A 20,531-nucleotide genomic window follows, 5' to 3' on the forward strand; every position below is an offset into this window, starting at 1 on the left:
AACAGCTGCAGGTTCTTCATCTTTTTATTTATGGGGTAATATCCAGACTTAGTCATGTTTACTAAAGACCCATTGAAAACAGTTACCGTAAGTTTTAAGTTAGTCGTGACTATCAAGTCCCAAGAATTTCCCCAAAGGAATTCAGTGGCATCATTTTGCTTTGTGCACGGTAGATGATGGGTTGTGGAATTCCTCTGTTTCAGGTGTAACTGTTCTTTGTCTTTATTTGTTCGTTTTTGCAGCTTCAGTCTAATCCTAGCGATAAGGAAGACACAGAAGCTCGCACCCAGCTGATGAAGTCTGTTGAGATGCAGCGCCTACATTCCGAAGCGCAGTCAGCATATCTCACGGGGGACTATTACACCGTTATCGGTCTCTTGGATGAAATTCTGAATGTAAGTCTCAGAGGGGAAACGGCTGCCAAGAAATAATTGTGGGCTCTGCAGGTGGCAGTTGAGCAGCTCCTCTTAACAAACTCTACTTTGATATATAGTCATACCTTGTGTTACGTACACTGTGGGATGCGTACGTTCGGGATACGCACCGCGGCGACCCGGAAGTAACGGAACGGGTTACTTCCGGGTTCGCCGCGCATACGCAGAAGTGTGCGGTGTCATCATGTGCATGCGCAGAAGCGCCAAATCGCGTCACGCACATGCGCAGGCGCGGCACTTCATGGTATGGACGTCGCGGGTTATGAATGGGGCTCCGGAACGGATCCCGTTCATAACCAGAGGTACCACTGTAACTCAAGTCCTCAGATCAGTTCAGCTTGAGGTCATAGTAAGAATCTGGCTAAGTGCCTGAATGGCTGAAATTTCACCACTGATTACTGCCTCAACAAATAAATTAGGTATTTATTTGAATTTAAATACCGTCCTATACCCATAGGTCTCAGGGCGGTTCACAGAAAAGATCAACATAAAAACCACAATTTGTTGTTGTTGTTCAGTCGTGTCCGACTCTTCGTGACCCCATGGACCAGAGCACGCCAGGCACACCTATCCTTCACTGCCTCTCGCAGTTTGGCCAAACTCATGTTAGTAGCTTTGAGAACACTGTCCAACCATCTCATCCTCTGTCGTCCCCTTCTCCTTGTGCCCTCCATCTTTCCCAACATCAGGGTCTTTTCTAGGGAGTCTTCTCATGAGGTGGCCAAAGTACTGGAGCCTCAACTTCAGGATCTGTCCTTAATTAAAATAAAAACAACCCAATAACACCCCCCATGGCGTTCACCTTTTACACCCAATGACCTTGTGGCACCGGCCGTGATGCCTTAACGGGAGGCAGCTGTATGCAAGCTCCGTATTTCCGAGGTTCCCGTTCCCACAAACCAGTCTTAAAGGGCCGATATCACCACATGCCCCCAATCGAGTAAATAAATAAAAAATACTTAACTATTAGAGTAGAAATAATCAGAATATTTTAAACTGAAATGATCGCTGAGGTCACTTGGAAGATGTCGTGGCGCGTTCTAGCGACCCGGCTGAGAGATAGGCGTGGCTTCCTCAAACTGACCAATCACATTGCAGGGAGCTCGGTTCTAGAACAGGACAGGTGGATGTCCTGCCATGCCCATGCTAGTGGGGGGGTAGAACTTAGCCATTACATCTAGTAGCCATGATAGCCGTATCCTCAATGAATTTGTCTACTCTTTGAAAAAACCACCCACACCCAGTGAGAGCAAATTCCCTGCTTTAACTTACTAACTTTGCAAAGAAGTCCTTGCAGCTTCACTGGATGTCTGTTGTCAGGGCGTTCAGTGGTTGCTCATGAGAAATCAGCCGAACGCAGAGCTTCTAAAAACTAAGTTCTTTATTGTGCAGATATTTACAGTGGAGCAAAAGTTCAAACGTCCATCTCATCCCTCCGCAGAGTCCGGGAATGAACCCTTCCGGTTCTTGGTCCAGCAAAAGAGGCACGGGATTCTAAACCCCCGCCTCCCCCTTCCACGTCTTTCCTGTCTGCGAACTCGGGGCACGGGAAACTGTCCCTGTTCCCCGCTTCCCCCTTGGTGCTCAGGCTCTGCGATCCCTTCACAGCCCCTGCGCCGACTTCCTGCCTCCAACTCCCCCTCCCCACTGGAGGAATGGTCGCTTCCTCCCGAGGAGGGGGAAGACGAACTGCTGAACAACGGGGGTGGTTCCCTGTACTGCAAACGATCCTGGGATGCTACCGGCCGTGGGGAGGGGGGTTTCCTGACATCTGTTGAGTTCCAGTGTTATAAGAGGGAGGATAGTTTTCTCTCTCCAACTTTCTCTCCAACTTGCATTATTTTATGTGCCTCTACAATGCTTCCTCCTGCTCAACTTTCCTGTGAACTGAAAAGCTCCAACTGTTGAAAGCTTTCCTCATAAGGGAGTTCAACCTCGTGATCATTCTGCTTGCCCCTTTTGGGAACCTTTTCTACAATAGCCTTTCTGAGGCATGAGACAACCGGAACACAGGTTACGCCATAGATTTATATAATGGCATCGTCTTTAAATAAATGCTTACAAATCAGATGGGTTTTTGTTAGTTAGACACAGGCCCCAGTCTCGCCACACAGGCACAATGTTTAAGCACCCACTAAAGATGCAGGTGGCGCTGTGGTCTAAACCACAGAGCCTAGGGCTTGCCGATCAGCAGGTCAGCGGTTTGAATCCCTGCGACGGGGTGAGCTCACGTTGCTCAGTCCCTTCTCCTGCCAATGTAGCAGTTCGAAAGCACGTCAAAGTGCAAGTAAATAAATAGGTACTGCGGGAAGGTAAATGGTATTTCCATGCGCTGCTCTGGTTTGACAGAAGCGGTTTACTCATGCTGGCCGCATGACCTGGAAGCTGTCTGCGGACAAACGCCGGCTCCCTCGGCCAGTAAAGCAAGATGAGCGCCGCAACCCCGGAGTTTTTTGCGACTGGACTTAACGGTCAGGAGTCCCTTTACCCAAAAACATTGTTTTTAATGGGTCTTGCTCTGTGTGCTGCCCACTGTTGTTGTTGTTGTTCATTATTAACTAAATGAACCCTATACCTGTAGATTTCAGGGCAGCTCACAACATAAAATCACAATATAAAAAACTCAAAATGCATAATAAAAACACAAACAAAGGCAACCCAATAATCTCATAATGTGTGTAGAGATGGATCTTTGCCTCACCATAGAGGCGCCATCAAAGTACATTTATCGTCCTTTTTGTAAAAATAAAAATGCAACAACAAACGTTTTGGACCAAAGTCTCGCTTTCATTTTTGGTTTCTCAAGGTTTGTGTTTGGGCTACAGAGATGCGGGAGCTTCGAGCTGAATGTTACATCAAGGAAGGAGAGCCTGGGAAGGCCCTTAGTGATTTAAAAGCTGCTGCCAAATTGAAGAGCGATAACACCGACGCATTTTATAAGATCAGCACTATATACTATCAGCTGGGAGACCACGAAATGTCTTTGAGGTAAGGTTACTATTATTACATGTAAGGACAAAAATAAAAAAGTCTCCACAGAAGTAAGTTGGGTTCCCCCCCCCCAAAAAAAAATCTGCACAGGTTGGAAATACGCTTTGCCTTGGCAGAAACAAAATCTCTGCTTGCCAAGGTATCGTAGGAGCTTGGGAGACATATGTTGGGGAGAAATAGCTCAGAGAAACATTTATTTCTCTCAAGCCTATGGCTTCCTCATTGAAAATCCCCCAGCAACACTTGCCTCCGATCTTATTTTGGGTTTTGGGATTGGGGTGGGAGAGAAAGAAAGGTTCAAAATGCTTAAGTGGGGCCTGGGAAAAATTGGGTGGGGTGTGGCAGGAAGAGTTTTCTCACAGCTTTTTCCCTTTGGCCTTCACATCTTGAGGGAGAAGGTCGGAGGAGGAAGAGCAAAGCACCTTTGTCCGCTCCTCTGCCCATTTTCCTCCAAAAGTGGAGGAAATCCACCACATTTAACTTGGAGGAAAGCACAGGGTTCAGAACCCCACCTGTTCCTTATGATGCCCATCTGTAATTCCTGCTGGTGCTTGAGCCTATGCTTTTGGGCAATCAAAATGTTGCCTTCTAAAACCAAAATATCACTCTCTTTGGAGAACTCTCTGAGGCATCACGTCCCATGCCAGAAAGCTAATTGAACACTTTACCCACAAGGGCTTTTTGGAACCTCAGAAACGGTCCCTCGTATCTCTGCCCACTTTTAGAACCTCAGAAAACAGTGCGATGGGAATCCAGTGCAAATAAAGCATAGAGAGAAAATGATTAAAACAAGTTCTTCCCAGAATGTAAATTCCAGGGTTGCCTGACTGACTATATTAGTTAGCTCCAGAGAAGCTTTTAGCTTGAAAAGAACACTCTAGTATCCAAAGTGGGAGGAAACAGATTGTGTCCCACCCCTCTTTTTACATATATACCATAAGCTTTTGAGAAAACCCTTAATATCCCAATTTTTCAGGGGAGGAAATGAATCTGAGAAAGTGTGACCTGTGAAGGGACACACACAAGATGAGTTTAGGAGCAGGATTTGAATCCAGGTCTTTAAAATCTAGCATGCTGTCCACAGAATAAAACTGACTCGCCACCTCCTTTCTCTTTTCCCCCCTATAAAAAGTGAAGTGCGTGAATGCCTGAAACTTGACCAAGACCATAAGGAGTGCTTTTCTCACTACAAGAAAGTAAAGAAACTCAATAAACAGATTTTGTCGGCAGAAGAACTCATCCAAGAAGGCAGGTAAGGTACTAATTGTTAGGTGCTCTGTGAAACTCTTTCAGTGTGAAGACAGAAACTCAGGCCTGTGATTCTTATCATGGTTGGTCGGTACTAGGAGATTTTTGTTTTTCTATCTGGGTGGGAACCTTACTAGGCCAAATCCCAAATAAAATGCATCCATGCCATTCACTTTTGTTAGACAACAAATGCGAACAGCATGAGCTGTATTTATTGGGGATTTTTTCTGTGCTGCCTTCTAATTTCTGGTTTCTTTTTCGATTTTATTATACGTACCAGTATATTAGACGCACAGCAGTCTCCCATCTAGATTACTAACCTCACCTAGACTGGCCCAGATTGGCACCTGAGGTGGAAAATCTCTCAAGCCCCTTTTCCCTTCCCTGGCAGGAAAAAAAAAGTGCAGTGAGGATACATTAAATAATTAAGCGCTACCCTTTAATGGCACCCCAAATTTGGTGCCTGCCTTGCTCTGCTCTGTGGTATGTTCAGTAAGACTACAGTGTCTGGTGTCCCCCAAAACATTCACCAGGCCCATCTTCCATTGGTTTGTTGCTCCAGTTTCCACCTTTCCTGCCATGTTATCTTGGTCTGAATTTCAGAGGGGTCTTTGTTTCTGTTCTAGCTGTTGGCTCCCCCGTCATACGGATCCGGTTGCGATTAGGCTCATTGCTGGGATCCCCACCGCAGCCCCGAACAATGGCTGAAACATTGCTCTCTGCATGTTTGATTGTCATTATGCAGCCTTTCAGGGGGCTCATAAGAGGGCCAGCACTAAAAAAATTCACAGATATTGATTGGAGAATGTGTGGTGGGTTTTCTGTGGCCACATAAACACACAAACGGCTTCTGGTGCCAAGAAGTGGGTAAGCCTGCAACTTGCAGTGCTGCAGAAATGACAAAGGGGGGAGGAAGCAAAAGCTTCATTATCACTCCAGTTGCTGATAAATACAAAAAAATGGGGAATCGATTGGCTTTGTGAGTAATTAGAGAGGTTTACCGCATGGCCTCTGTGGAAAGCTTTACGTAGTTATTCATCTCCCCAGTAAATTAAAGTGTCAGGGCTGTTAGTTTTAGCGCTAAATGCCATCTCTTATTTAAAACGGCATTTTAATGTCTCAGCGTTTAAATGTGGAGATCACAGCATATTTGCAATTAAAATGCTGCAGCTGCCCATAAATAAATCTTCGTCAGATTGTTAGCTCTTGGGGGAAGCAAGATCAGACCAAAGCTTTGGAAGACAGGAAATGCGCTGCGCACAGAATGTGCTCCAAATGCCACGGTGCCCTGTAACCCACTCGTAGGAAAGGTAAATGAATGCCAGACCTTGGGGGAAGCAAGGCCTGGTTCGCTTGCAGTGCTATGCCAGTTTAGTGCTACGCAAATGAGCCTGGGCACTCCTTCCTCCCCTTTACTCCACCATGGCTGAAAGCACCCAGTCCCTAGTTTAAACTAACCACCGTTTGTCGTCTGCTGTAACTAGGTACCAAGATGCCATTGATAAATATGAGACCGTGATGAAAACCGAGTCCGAAGTTCCCGTTTACACCACTCGAGCCAAAGAGAGAATCTGCCACTGCTTCTCAAAGGTAAATGTTTAGTTTCATCTTTTTTTCGTTGCTGTTGTCGGAAATGAATGCAAGCACTGACCTGGTTGTTCCCTCTTCCCTTTTCAGAACCAGCAGTCGGTCGACGCCATCAAGCTCTGCACAGAAGTTTTGCAGCTGGAACCAGACAACGTAAATGCTCTCAAAGACAGGGCTGAAGCGTATTTGCTGGAGGAGCAATATGAGGAAGGTATGAACTGGTTTTTGACTGTAATAATAAATTATTATTAAAGCTATGGTTAAAGCTATGGTTTTCCCAGTAGTAATGTACGGAAGTGAGAGCTGGACCATCAAGAAGGCTGATCGCCGAAGAATTGATGCTTTTGAATTATGGTGCTGGAGGAGACTCTTGAGAGTCCCATGGACTGCAAGAAGATCAAACCTATCCATTCTCAAAGAAATCAGCCCTGAGTACTCACTGGAAGGACGGATCCTGAAGTTGAGGCTCCAGTACTTTGGCCACCTCATGAGAAGAGAAGACTCCCTAGAAAAGACCCTGATGTTGGGAAAGATGGAGGGCACAAGGAGAAGGGGACGACAGAGGATGAGATGGTTGGACAGTGTTCTCGAAGCTACTAACATGAGTTTGGCCAAACTGCGGGAGGCAGTGAAGGATAGGGGTGCCTGGCGTGCTCTGGTCCATGGGGTCACGAAGAGTCGGACACGACTGAACAACAACAACAACAAATTATTATTATTATTATTATTATTATTATTATTATTATTATTATATGAGAAAGGTAAAAATTCAAGGACAGCGGATGGTTTTATATAGAAATGAACAGCATGGGGCAGTCTAGCTGTTCCCTTTGCCACCATGCAAAATCAGTCCCGTTGGAAAACGGATTAAGAATGACTGGTGTGCATTTATTCACATTCTTAATTTTGAACAGTCAAGGCACTGTGGTAGTGTGCTCAGTGCATTATTTGCAGGCGTAGCTATTCCTCTCTAAACTTTGCAGCAGAAGCCAACTCTGAACGGTGCGGATTCTCTGGGGTTTGTGCTGTTGCTGCTGCTCATGAAGTTACCTTTGTCTGATAAAAGTATGCAAGGTACCAAGCCTTGTTGCCAAGCCTGCGTCCCCCCTTCTGCCCCCAGAGTGGCTTTGCAACTAGTTTTTCCTGCTTAAAAAAAGCACACACAGTGTCAATATATACATATATTGTTTAAAAAAGGGGAAAAGGTAGCCCATTTGAGGAAGGGTATGAGAGGCAGGTAAGACAGTCAACTCAACGCCATTTTTCTAGTTGCTGATTGGTATGTTTTTCCAATGCAGCACTGAGGGGGAAGGGCAAGTTAGCTCCCTTTTGCGGGAGAAAATAAAACTCTAAGAAGCCTTGTTTCAAAGTATGTTTGGGGGTGCCCTTGGGTGTCCTATGTGTTTAAGTACATTGGCGAAGTGTTAAATCTACACATTGTAGATTGGAGCATGATGTCTTCATCAAGTAAGCTTCACCAATGGAGACTTGAGAATTTTATCATCAAGATCATGGTAGGGGCTGTAAGGTTTCTTAATCTAACCCTGGGTTGTATCTTTCCTTACACGCAACTACTAAGAGAGCCATGTTGTGCCCGATTGGTACGTTATAAACCCTAAATCGGTCACTTTATTTTGCTTATGTGGGTTTGGCGGCACTTCGTGCTCTCCCCCATTTTATCCCGACAGTGTTTCTCTGAGGTGGATTCAGGGTAAGAGATAGCAACTGTCCCAAGATTACTTGATGAATTTCATTACAGAACGAAGATTTGAACCCAGTCCATCGCTTTTATCTGTTACACGACACTGGCTTTCCCTTTGCCAATATGTAACCTGCATTCAAGTATCTTCACTCCATTAGCCATGGTGTGTTGTAGTTGCCCGCGGCAATGAACGAAAAAGGCAAACTTTCAGCAGGCATTCTTTCATCCATTGTGAGATTTTCTAATACGTGCTTTAAAGGGGTGGATGAGGTTGTCCGGCATTTAACATTACCAGAGCAATAAAGCTGCAAGATGGGGGGGGGGGGAATCTCAGGAGTTTCACTTTCCAACTCTGACGTAGCCGTAGAGTGTTTACGATGGGCCTGAATAGCAGTTTCCTGCTGGTTTTCTAAGTGAACGGCCAAAGTGTTAAGAAATGACAGTGGCAGGCAGAGAACTCTAGTGGCAAATCGCAGTAGGCTGGCTTAGTGAGAATGAAAAAGAGTAATCAGATTTGCGCTTTGTTGGTGGATGGATGTTTTAAATCACTGGGGCACCAGAACTACTTTTTTAGTTCTTCTTCAAAAGGGAATTGCGTGCAGCCACTGAGTGTCTTAAGTGATATAAATTGGTCACCATCTCCTGCCGGCTTGCCCAGAAACAGCAGAAAGATAAATGTAATGCCTACCGAGAGAGAACAGCTGCTGGAAGATAATCTGATGCAAATGCTTTGTCTTACTTAGAAAAACCAGAAGTCTTGAGATCCACAATGAGACTTTCCGAGATTAAAAACGGAGAAACCAAAAAGGGAAAGGCTCATTATGTAGGAAACGCAAAACTGTGAAGGACACTAAAACGGAAGCTGAAGTGTTCCATTTAGTAGTGAATGACATTCATATTTTTACAAAAACACACCACCTGAAGTGTCCGCTCAATGGTTTTGTGTGGATTGCTCCAGTGATTGACTCAAAGTGGTGGTGGTTTCTAATACCTGTACTCAGTATGGTTTTAACTTCCCCTTCTTATTCCAATGCTTGGATTTCTGAAGAACCATTGATAGGAAGGACTGGGGAAGTTTTTTATAAGAGAATGAATGGGAGATATTGGAAGAGAAGGACAAAGTAATTAATGCAGAGCAGGTGGAGCAGAGAGCTAAGTGAGGAAAAGATCATATTTCTGTGCAATTGGCATTGCTAATGCTGCGTTTTCAGCTTTTATAGAACAGTACTAACCAGGTGATCAAATCTCAGTTTAATAATCTGAGATAGGCATGAGGTTTAGGCACCTGTATGCAGCCGCTTTGCCACGCCTTTCACACAAAATGAACAAGCTAGGAACCTGCAATTATCCACAGCTACCCATTGCATCCAAACTGAGAAACGGTGGTTAATGGCTTCCAAACAACAAAAATATGAAGCTGTGGTTTAAAGCTGGTTTCCTAACACAAATATAATGAGGAGCCATGACCACTCCTTTCCCTAAGGTGCAAATAACTAGACTACACACGACATATTGGTTTTGGGGTCAAATAAGGCCACAACTTTATTGGTTACAGGTGTGAAGGTTTGGCCATAGGGAGTGAATCCAGCAGGGGCATGGGGCACACACCCTATGACCTACATCAAATTGGGGCATCCCCCTAGTGGTCCCCATTGGAGGAGTGGGATGGCCCTAGGCCCTGTCTGAGTATTGGACAGGATCCACTCCTCCTGGATCTTTTTAACAGGATACCCTTACCCGTGGAAGGGCAGGCAGAGGCTACAACCTCCCCTCCAACCAAGACTAGGCTTACCCAATGCCTGTACGCCTTACAGAGTTGCGACAATTGCTATGAGGTAGGCGAAAACCCACATGGCAGAGCCAGTTTGCCAGATGGGAAAAATTCTTGCCTGGCCCCTAAATCCGGCAACCGACATTGTCCATAGCAAGGTTGTACCATCTGCAAAACATCTGAGGGAGGGTGGATGGGAGAACCAGTGCAGTGCAGTGAGTGAGAAAGAAAGAAAGAGAGAGGGCAAAAGGCCCTGCAGGCTGGGCATTTATCCCTGCTCTGAGTGCAGTGCCAAGTGCCACTACTGGTCAGTTGGTGCCCAAGGGAACGCCCCCTAAATTCCTGCCCCGATTGGCCAATTCGGCAGCCAGATGATGATCCAGCCTGCAATAGGCTGGTTCACAGGGGAGGCCCAGGGCCTCCCCACAAAGCTGCCCGCCTGAGGGGGGCAAACAGATTCATCTACCTTTTTTGCTGCTTGTGCAAAGGGAAGAGTGTTATTTTGGCTTACTTAGCTGAGACTTGATTTTCCAAACAAAGACAGTGAATAAGTTAAAATGTGAAATTGAGCCCTCTCTGCTGAAGATTAATCGTTGCAAGATCATTAAGTGCATGCATGTCTTGTTTATTATGTGTAGCTATTCAAGACTATGAAACTGCTAAGGAGCACAGTGACAGTGACCAGCAGATTTTGGAAGGCTTAGAGAAAGCCCAGCGGCTACTCAAGCAATCTCAGAAGAGAGATTACTACAAAATTTTAGGAGTAAAAAGGTGAGTACTTGATAGTCTGCAAGTTTCTACATATTAGGTAAAGGTAAAGGGACCCCTGACCATTAGGTCCAGTCGCTGACGACTCTGGGGTGGAGTTGTGGCGCTCATCTCGTGTTACTGGCCGAGGGAGCCGACATACAGCTTCTGGGTCATGTGGCCAGCATTACAAAGCCGCTTCTGGCGAACCAGAACCGAAATGCCGTTTACCTTCCCGCTGGAGCGGTACCTATTTATCTACTTGCACTTTGACGTGCTTTCGAACTGCTAAGTGGGCAGGAGCTGGGACCGAGCAACGGGAGCTCACCCCGTTGTGGGGATTCGAACTGCCGACCTTCTGATTAGCAAGCCCTAGGCTCTGCGGTTTAACCCACAGCGCCACCCGCGCCTACATATTACTTCTTGCCAATTGTATCTTGCCTTTTCTCCAGGTCCTCACAACATCACCCACCCACCCCTTTTACAAGTCTTTCAGGTGCCCAAAGCTGGCTTCATTTACTTGCCATCTTCTCAGTCTCAAGCATGGACCTCTTGTCACTTAGCTCTTGTCCTGTAGATTTGGACAGTGCCTCAGTGCTCCTGTAATCCAGCCCCCTGCCAATACAGGAAATCCACTACTACAGCATCCCTGATGGGTGGGAAAGGGCTGTAGCTCCGTGGCAGAGCATCCCAGATCCATTCTCCAGCATTTCCAGATAGGACTGGGCGAGACTCCCTCTCTGAAATCCTGGAGAGCAGCTGCTAGTCAGCGTTGACAGCAATAAACTAGATGGACCTGTAGTCTGATTCAGTATAAAGCAGCTTCCTGGGACCATAGAACACTGGCCCTAAAGGATCTTCACTCGGCTCTCAGTACATTTCCAAGCACAGTTCAAAGTGCTGGTGCTGAGCTTTAAAGCCCCGAACAGCTTTGGCCCTGTATATCTGAAGGAGTGTCTCCATCCCCATCATTCAGCCCAGACACCAAAGTCCAGCTCCAAGGGCCGTTTAGTGATTCCCTCACTGTGAGATGTGAAGTTACAAGGAACCAGGCAGACGGCCTTCTCAGTAGTGATGCCCGCCCTGTTGTATGATCTTTTGTAGACATCTGAAGGCAGCCCTGTCTCAGGATGCTTTTAATGTGTGATGTTCTGTTGTGTTGTTGTGTTTCTGTATAATATGTTGGAAGCCGCCCAGTGGCTGGGAAACCCAGTAAGATTGGGTGGGTACAAGAAACTTCTTATTAATATTCCTGTGTTCATCCAGTTCATCCATATTCTGTGTGAGTCTGTTCCACTGTCACAGCCCATGAGGAAGTCCTCCTGAATGTTTAATCCTAAAACTGTGTACTTTCCACTGTTGCTTGACCATCTTTTATGGAGACCAAAATGAATGGTTATTTCTTTATTCCACATACAGCATTCCCCCCCCCCCCCCGCAACAATACTTTAGAGACTTCTTCAATCTCCTAAGGAAAGTACATAATTTTTTATTTGTTTGGCCAGAAGCCATAACAAAACTAAAATATCAATACAAAAGATAATCCAAAAGAACCAACAACATGCACGTACTGGAGAGAACCGTGATTAGATAAGCTCTGGCCTCCAAAGGGGAACACTGCGTCCTAAAGCAATGTTAATTTTGAGCGGAGAGCAAATTCATTTGAACAGGCAGCACCAAAAAGCCTCATTAGCTAAAGGCTGGATGAAGTATTAAGCAAAGAACAAAGCCACTGTTACAGAAAAGCAAATAGCCATGGAAGGGGGAAAAAAGAATGATATAAAAGACCAAGGGCTGAAACAACTTGGCAAGTGAGGAAGGCGATTGCTCGGAAGTGTCTTCTCGAAATACCAGTCTCTCATGTGCAAACTCCCGTCTTTAAAAGGGTACAGATTTAAGAGCATAGCAACAAGAGTTGGGCAGGAAGGCTTTCTCCCACCTCACCCGATGTGCCTTGGTGCAGAGAGTTGCTCTTCGCCCTCTGCTTGTCCTCAATTGACCACTTTTCACTTTTAGCAAAAGCTGCTGTGTGGGGTCCCCAGTCTGAATTATGCTTGCCCCCCACCAGTGCAATTTGCTGCAAGCAGCACCCCTTGAGGAAGCAAATTGCAGCTGGAAGCAGGGAGAGACTTTTGACAAGAAGCTGGTTTTGACAAGAAGCAGTTGTCACAGCACAACTGCTTTTCCTTCAGATGAAAAGTAAACAGTTTATGGCACACTTTAACGAAAGGAGGTTAAACGAAAGGAGGAGCTTGGCCTTTAGAATGGGAACAAGGTTGCATTAGCAAAAATAAAAAAATTGTTGCAGTGGATCTGTAGGTGCTTCTTACATTGCTGTCGCTCTACTGCAGGGGTGGGAACCTTTTTGGCTCTGCAGGCCACATTTTTGTCAGGAACTAGCCGCCTCATGGGCTGCCCACCTGTCAGTCGCATGACATCATAAAGACATCAGGTGGTTGTTGGGGCTTCAAAGCACAGCCAGGCATCTGATCATGCAGCCAATCAAACTGGCTTCAGCTCTAGTGCCCATCAGCAATTTAATGTTTTGTTTAGGTTTGTTTGAAATAGACTTATGTATATAGATTTAGCACAATTGGATGTTACCCTTATTTCCCACTCCCCATGTATCCCTTTTTGTCTAGTGCAAGTCTCAAGTTTGTTTTTTCTCTACTGTGCATAACCAGAGAAACTGTCTCTTTAAAAAAAATCCCAAAAGAATTCAGGCTAGGGTTATTAACATTCTTGAGTCCTATTGAAGTATTCAAGTAACATGCAAAGGGGTGAGAAATTGTAGAGGCACGAGAGGCACATGCACTGCCTAGGTCTGAAGGGGGCTTCTAAGTGCATTCAGAAGGATGCATTTAAGATACCTCTGAAAGATCAGCTACCCTGATAATAACAGAAGGTGCTTGATCCTGCAGAGGCATCCAATCCTGTTTAGCTGAATGCACTTAGCCCCTTCAAACCTTCCAACTCAACATGGAAATGTCTCCTGTGGGGATGTTGGGGGTGGAGCTTACTGCTCTTCCCATGATCCCTTTAGGGCTTTAGGTGCTTGCAAAGACGTCCCGTTTCTATGTGTGCTTGTGTTTCAAGAGTTACCTTGACGTGAAGACAGTTGGAGAACTGATTTTCCCCGCACTCTCTGTAGGAATGCAAGAAAACAAGAAATCGTCAAAGCATACCGAAAGCTAGCAATGCAGTGGCACCCAGATAATTTCCAGGACGAGGAAGAGAAGAAGAAAGCAGAGAAGAAGTTTATTGATATTGCAGCTGCCAAAGAAGTCCTCACTGATCCAGGTATGTGGGCTTGCAGCTTGTTTTGGGACTTGTTCGTTCTCAAAACGATAGACCCACGCAGCCAACAAGTTTGTTTTGCTTTTCATCTCTATTTGAAAAGCAGCAGTTCTCTTCTTTGCAGATGCGTAGCCAATGCCACTGTGTCCAGGCCCCCAGCTAGCACAATGGTGACGGTTTGCTGGCAGCTGGCATGTGGATGGCACCAGGCTGGCTTCCTCTGGTTTCTTAATCATGTTCCACTTGTGAAAAACGCTGATTACCTGACATTTAGGGCCAACTGGGGTGGAAGGCATGCCATGGCTATCCAACCACTTGAAATTTTAGTGGTCTACCATGTGTATGAAATATCCTTAGAGCCCAGTTGGATGATGTGTCCAATTCTACAGAGCTCATTGCCACATGTGTGTCTTTTCAGAGATGCGGAGGAAGTTTGACGCAGGGGAAGACCCGCTGGATGCAGAAAGCCAGCAAGGCGGAGGAAACCACTTCCACAGAGGCTGGAATACGTGGCAAGGGTTTGACCCGTTCAGTTCCGGAGGACCTTTTAAATTTAAATTCCACTTCAATTAGAAACAACCCCACCGCCTTCCTTTTTTGTTTCTAGGACTCTCTTTATTTTTATTTTTAGACAATTTCAATTAGGAGTTTGAACTTAAATAAATGCCAGCTTTTCAGTGATAGGCTAAAGAGTAAGCAAGTCCACAATGGAGAGCCAAACAACAGTTATGTTAGTACTGGTTATTTCTGTCCTTTTGGGTGTTAGATCTCTGATCTCTAAAGAGGTGGAAGGCTGCGGAAGTCTTTGGAGCCCTTATTCTGAAGTGGGTTGAGACCTTCAACTCAAGACACATTAACACCAGAGAAGCAATTGTTTCCCCAAAGCACTTTAATTTTTCTTCTTTTTACTAAACTCTTCATGACCTTTGGAACGCGATGGGATACTTTGTGCTTTCTCGTCGTTACAGTGAGAAAAGCAATCTAGTTTTCATTTCTGTTAAGAGGAAAAGTTTGTTTTCTTGGGAGACATTGGAGGAGCTTCTCCATCACTTCTGCATGCTGTTGACACTTCTGAGGCACCCTGTAAACATAGCTCAGGTTATGACAAAGCCCGCCTCTTCAAAGCAGGATATGGATTGGCCCAAGTATAGATGGTATAACTGTCCTCATACTACTTTTTAGGAGGATTTTATGCAACATGCAAATCCTCTAAAAAGCCACTCTAGTGCTTAAGATAATTCCCCACAGAAGCATCACTAGGACTCTTTACTTTTCCAATATAGGACGACTGCAGCTGGCTTTTGGGCTTTTTCTAACTTATTTTTTACAAGGGCAATTTTCTCATTTGGATTAAAACCTCTTTTCTTTTTATGGTTCCTTCAGAAAGATACTTAAATAGAATGATATTCTTAGTTGGTGTTAATTAAATAGATCCATTTTGAGCTTTTCACTCAACATATGCTTGACATTTGAGCAGAACGACTGAGACATTGCCCCAAATGTGCAGAACTAGTTCTGATCTTGAAGGTTTTCTTTCTTAAAAAGGAAAGAGATGTGTGTAGTGTAAGGAAACTTGTCAACGATGACAGTGTTGGGATGAGGATATCAACAGTGTTTTACAATTTGATGAAAATGTGACCCCTCCAAAAGGCAGTTTTTAGTGCTTCGTTGCCTTAACTAATGCATATAACCAAGAAGCATTTGGGGGTACATAGGAAGAAGGCACTGTTTCATTCTGTTAAACCACTGAGCTACTTGATGTCATAGGAAGCCAAAGCTGACTTCCATTTTAGCTTTGCTGCAGGAACTGGGACATTTCTGATAGCCTTAAATTTAGCATTACTCTGGTACTTGTGAAATGCATTCAAAACAGAATTTAGAGTCCTTTCATAATGAGATGATGGACCTGCAAAAGTGGCTTTCAAAAAAATCTAGCCTCTCTCCAGAAGGCAATTTTTGAGCATTAAGAAATGACTTTAGTGCATTTTGGGCTCAGAGCAGTCTAGTTAAAAATTTCACCACCTTCTCACTCCAGATCTCGAGTCAAAAGTTCAAGAGTAACTCCGCTAATGTTGTAGCTTACAGTACTACTGGTATTCAGTAATCCACAAACCGCTAACCAGTTCTTGCAAGTGAGAGCTATGCATGGAGTAAATTCTGCATATATTTTCTTTTGCTAGATTTGCTGTTACCAAGTCATGTCAATTATGTCCAGTTCGGGTCTAGCGCATTCTCCCTCGCACATCTCAAAACAGCAGAGAAGTATTGAATGGTTGAAGTGCTCCTATGGCGGCTTAATTTATAACGTCTTCTGGCACAGGACGGATTTTTGGAATTGTTTCTTTGAGCACATGCATCTGAACTGCACATCAGACCTTGCTCTCTGTAATCTTCCTAAGTAATGTAACCAATGCCAACCTAATGCTTTTCCTGTGTCCAAGGGAAGTATGTCAAAAGTGTGGCCAAAGGCAGCTCTTATGCATATATGCTGAACAGTGATTTAAATAATTCCTTTTTTAGGCCTATTGTTTGAAATGGGGGAGGGTTCCTGAGAGGCCCTTTGTTTTATTTGTGTCTATTTCAGTTGTTTTGGGCTATCCTTGGGTTTTTCGAGAGCTACTAGCATTGCTCTTGGGTGAAGTGCAATTAGGGCCTGCAAATTAGATTGAACCAGAGTACCTCAGTGCACGATTTATAGTGAAAAAAGACCAGCCAGTATCAGTTAACATATATACCATTGCAGTGTGGGTGCACTTTGGAAATGTCTTGGAATAAAGCTCTATTTTTAAAAAAAACGTTATGAAAGCCAAGAAGGTGTTTTGAAGATAAAGATGCAAACTATTCAAGACAAGATTTTGATTAAAGCTGTGTCTAAGTTATATCTGTTTCAAGCTGCCATCTTTTTTATGAAGTGAGATTAATACCAAGGTAAATAACTGCCATAGTTTTTACAATAAGCAGAGTAGACGAGACTGTAGAATGTTGCTTTTTAACCACTGTCTCACGGTATGGGATAATACTGATAATAGAAGCAGCGCCGGTCCCTGCGAAAGAAATCTCTACAGCAACAGCTCCATCTCCCTCGCATTTGTTTCATGGAGGGCTTACAGCTCCTGCTCTGTCTCAGTTTCTCCTCTACAGCATCTAGTAAAATCTGCTGGTGTTGCCATTGGCAGCCACTGATGTGAAATCAAAATGATGCACAGCAGGAGAGAAGTAAATTTTACTGCACAAAGTGAGAATAACTTGATTTTTATTTTATGTTAAATTCTTATTGTACCATTTGGAGATGGCAGTCCATTGTTTGTTGTAACATCTAGTTCCAGCCTGATATATCATTTTATACCAGAGAGATAGGAAGTAAAGGACATGGATTAGTTTGGCTTAGTGTCATAAAAACTCAAAATTAAAGATCAGGAGGATCCAGGAAACCATATGCCCATCAATAATAATAATTTATTATTTATACCCCAGCCACTCTGGGCGGCTCCCAGCAAAATATTAAAAACACAATAGAACCTCAAACATTAAAAACTTTTCTAAGCAGGGCTGCCTTCAGATGTCACTGGTAACAAGGCTGATATTGTAAAAGACAAAGCAACATAAGACTGAGGAAGAAAGAGTGATTGCAAAAGAGACACCTTGCTAATCTATACAAAGAGAGGCATTTTAGAGAAGCGGTAGAGAAATGTGAGTGTATCAGCAAAGACTCTCAAACAGTCACAAAAAGTGTTGTGGAAGCAGGAAAAGGTTTATCAACTGGAATCCGGTGCATCTGAATGAGGGTCTCACAAAGATTTTGGTTTTTAAATAGATTTATAGATGAAACTGAGACAGGAGAAATTGTTATCTTACCCTTCCTCCTAAAGGAACCCAGGGCAGCAAACAGAACAGTGGCCATGTTTGCCCCAGGTTGGCAGAACAGGTAGACTAATGTTTTGGGGCCCAGCAGCATTTAAGAACATAATAATAATAATAATTTATTATTTAAACCCCACCCATCTGGCTGGGTCTCCCCAGCCACTCTGGGCAGCTAGACTATCTGGGAGAACAAAAAAGGAAACTTAGGCAGGTAGATTGAAAAGAAGGTTAAATGTATATTGGGGGGGGGTGCAGGAGTGAGCATCCAGTAGTTCCAGTAGTTCCTCTGGGGTCTAAGCCATTTGTTTTTACAAGTTGCAAAGAGGGATTATCAACTTTTAAGTTTGCAGACCGGAACTGGATGTTGGAGGATTTGTGTCTGCAAAGGAAGTCCTTCATTTAGTAACGTCGGAGGTAGTTGCAGTTTGCTTGGCCCACACCACTTAAGTGGCTGCTCTTGCTGAGACTCGGGGCTCCCGCTTGGTTTTCCCTGGCAGCAGCCGCTGATCTTACGCAGCATCTCTTTCAGAACCCAGGGGGAATATTGAGGTTTAGCAAGTGCCAAGACGGTTCAGTCCTTGCTGAGCTGGCGAGCTGAACCCACCACGGAATAGAACCCAAATGATTTCTTGCACCAGGAGAGTAAAGTTCGGTAAAAGTGACATCATACATGAATGAGAAAGAGGCACGCAGACACGTCATACAGAAAAAGCAATGCAACTTCAAGTATTGTCTCAGATCAGCCTCCTTGGAAGCTTCTGCGGAAAGATGGAATAGAGCTTTAAAAAGAAAAGTATGAGATGGGGGTGTTTGTTTGTTTACTACAGACAGACACTTTAAAATTATTACATGAGATCTCCAACAAAATATTTGTGTAGTGTGAAACAAAAGCATTGTGCACTTGGCAAATGTAGCACCAGAATTTGTAATGCCTTTGGAAATGACGGAAGTGGAAAGGCAATCGGATTGAATGACAAACTGCACAGCCCACCCTTTACTAGGTTTCCTTTCCACTCTGTTATTCCGTTCCAAGTCTCAATACAACGTCAGATGTTTTTATTTAAAAATATAGAGCATCTCTGTAGTATTTACATACATCCACAAAAACTACCACTAACCCCCAGTCTATGGCCAGTAGCTGTGTCTTCAGGACACTCTTCAAATAGTGCTAAAGTTCATCATGGTTGGGATCTATAAATGAAAAACACACAAAAAAATTATTTGAGTACACAGAATAATTGCAAGATCACACAAGAACTGAACAAAGCCGAGACTTTCTTCGTGCCATTTTCTCATCACCGTTAGAATCACAATTAAGTTACTTAGCCATAATCTTCTGCCCAAGTTGGTGGTTCTATTGCAAGCTGGTTCCTTCACGTAGGAAACAAGACAACCAGAAGTTACTCCAGAGCTTGCTGTTCTACTTCTGGAACTAACTCACAAAAAGGGCCACAGACAATATCATTATACAGGGGCTTGGATAATCTCTGGATTTTATTAGGCAGTAATATTCAATCCTCATGAGAAGAGAAGACTCCCTAGAAAAGACCCTGATGTTGGGAAAGATGGAGGGCACAAGGAGAAGGGGACAACAGAGGATGAGATGGTTGGACAGTGTTCTCGAAGCGACTAGCATGAGTTTGGCCAAACTGCGGGAGGCAGTGAAAGATAGGCGTGCCTGGCCTGCTCTGGTCCATGGGGTCACGAAGAGTCGGACATGACTCAACAACAACAATATTCATTCCAGAAAAGAAAAGAGCAAACAGCTCAAATTCTAGTATCAGCTACCTTGGACTGTATTGGAACATTATAGGAAAGCGGGAACATTCTTTTGGCATTCTCTATTGGCATATACAAACACATAGGGCCTAGGGAGGGTGCAATACACCCTTGTTGCCATTTTGATTGCCATCCTTGAGTTGGAGGGTAATTTTCTGAAACAATGATCTTTCTGAACTCATGAGGGCTCCCTACCTACACATATTAAGAAAGGCATCCTTGCATGGTTCTGAGCAGAGGTGGAGCTAGCTGCTCTGGTACTTGGAGCGGCACACATGCTGTGCACCTGGGGGCGGGGCTAGCATCCTAGGGGGGCAGCGAGTGTCCCAAGGGGGTGATGTCACCTCCCCTCAGGGATGACACCCAGGGCGAACCCCACCCACTGCACCCCCTTTCCTCTGCCAGTGGTTCTGAGGACCCCAACATTGCAAATTCACCAGTCCTGATAAGCAATAAGTTCCAACATTTAATTGCCTATCACCCCCGTCCCCCCGCCAAAGGTCTTTAATGAGCAAATGTTTCTATACCTCACCTTTTTGCTGAGACTGACTCATGATTTTCTTCTCCTTTTTTATTTGATTTATAAGCTGCTGTATTTCAGAATCATACTCTGTCCATTCAGGAACTATCCTGATAGCAGCCTCTAGTTTGGGTTCTTTGGTTTTTGGATTGTTACACTGAAATACAAATATTACAAACAGATTATGGGTCTGATATTGCGATCCAGAAGTGTCACATGGCACAGTCCTCCTGCAGCTAGAATGGAGGAAACCCTGGGGATGGGTCACAAATGAGGGCAGAGACGACATAGCAGGGAAGCAAATCTATGTTTCCCAGGTTTGTGTTGTCCCACTTCCCATATCTGTCTTCCATATGGGACTCACATTAAGCCCTAAAATGCACACCATTCTGGTTCCATAGCAGAATTAGAAATCGTAGCTGTGCTGACACATCAGCAGCCATTATACAAATTATGTTGGCAAAAAAAATCCACGCATTAATATATTTCTGGAGAACAGAATGCCATGCTTTTCAATCACTGCTCTTTAGGCAGCCTGCACATCTGGATAGCATTCTTTTTTATAAACAGAACCATCTGTCACCAGCCCCCCAG

The 20,531-nt window shown here is 44.4% G+C and overlaps 2 protein-coding genes across 3 annotated transcripts in view; one reads left to right on the top strand and one right to left on the bottom strand.

Moving 5' to 3' along the window:
* The window catches only part of DNAJC3 (DnaJ heat shock protein family (Hsp40) member C3), a 35,168-nt gene extending 18,512 nt beyond the window's left edge, over window positions 1–16,656 (top strand). Inside the window, exons 5-12 of the mRNA XM_033147893.1 lie at window positions 243–395; window positions 3,241–3,422; window positions 4,558–4,677; window positions 6,158–6,263; window positions 6,351–6,471; window positions 10,372–10,504; window positions 13,632–13,780; window positions 14,196–16,656. Coding sequence (XP_033003784.1) covers window positions 243–395; window positions 3,241–3,422; window positions 4,558–4,677; window positions 6,158–6,263; window positions 6,351–6,471; window positions 10,372–10,504; window positions 13,632–13,780; window positions 14,196–14,350 — 1,119 coding nt within the window. The 3' untranslated portion in view covers window positions 14,351–16,656. The remainder of the gene's footprint in view (window positions 1–242; window positions 396–3,240; window positions 3,423–4,557; window positions 4,678–6,157; window positions 6,264–6,350; window positions 6,472–10,371; window positions 10,505–13,631; window positions 13,781–14,195) is intronic.
* A 1,683-nt stretch (window positions 16,657–18,339) lies between these two features.
* UGGT2 (UDP-glucose glycoprotein glucosyltransferase 2) overlaps window positions 18,340–20,531 on the bottom strand; it is a 79,935-nt gene continuing 77,743 nt past the window's right edge. For both annotated transcript variants that reach the window (XM_033147894.1, XM_033147895.1), the window contains 2 exons: window positions 19,950–20,094; window positions 18,340–18,829 (listed from right to left, as the gene is read on the bottom strand). In XM_033147894.1, the coding sequence (XP_033003785.1) occupies window positions 18,807–18,829; window positions 19,950–20,094 (168 nt within the window). In that variant the 3' untranslated portion in view covers window positions 18,340–18,806. The remainder of the gene's footprint in view (window positions 18,830–19,949; window positions 20,095–20,531) is intronic.

Source organism: Lacerta agilis, chromosome 4 (genome assembly GCF_009819535.1).
Source record: "Lacerta agilis isolate rLacAgi1 chromosome 4, rLacAgi1.pri, whole genome shotgun sequence".
Classification (NCBI taxonomy): Eukaryota; Metazoa; Chordata; class Lepidosauria; order Squamata; family Lacertidae; genus Lacerta; species Lacerta agilis.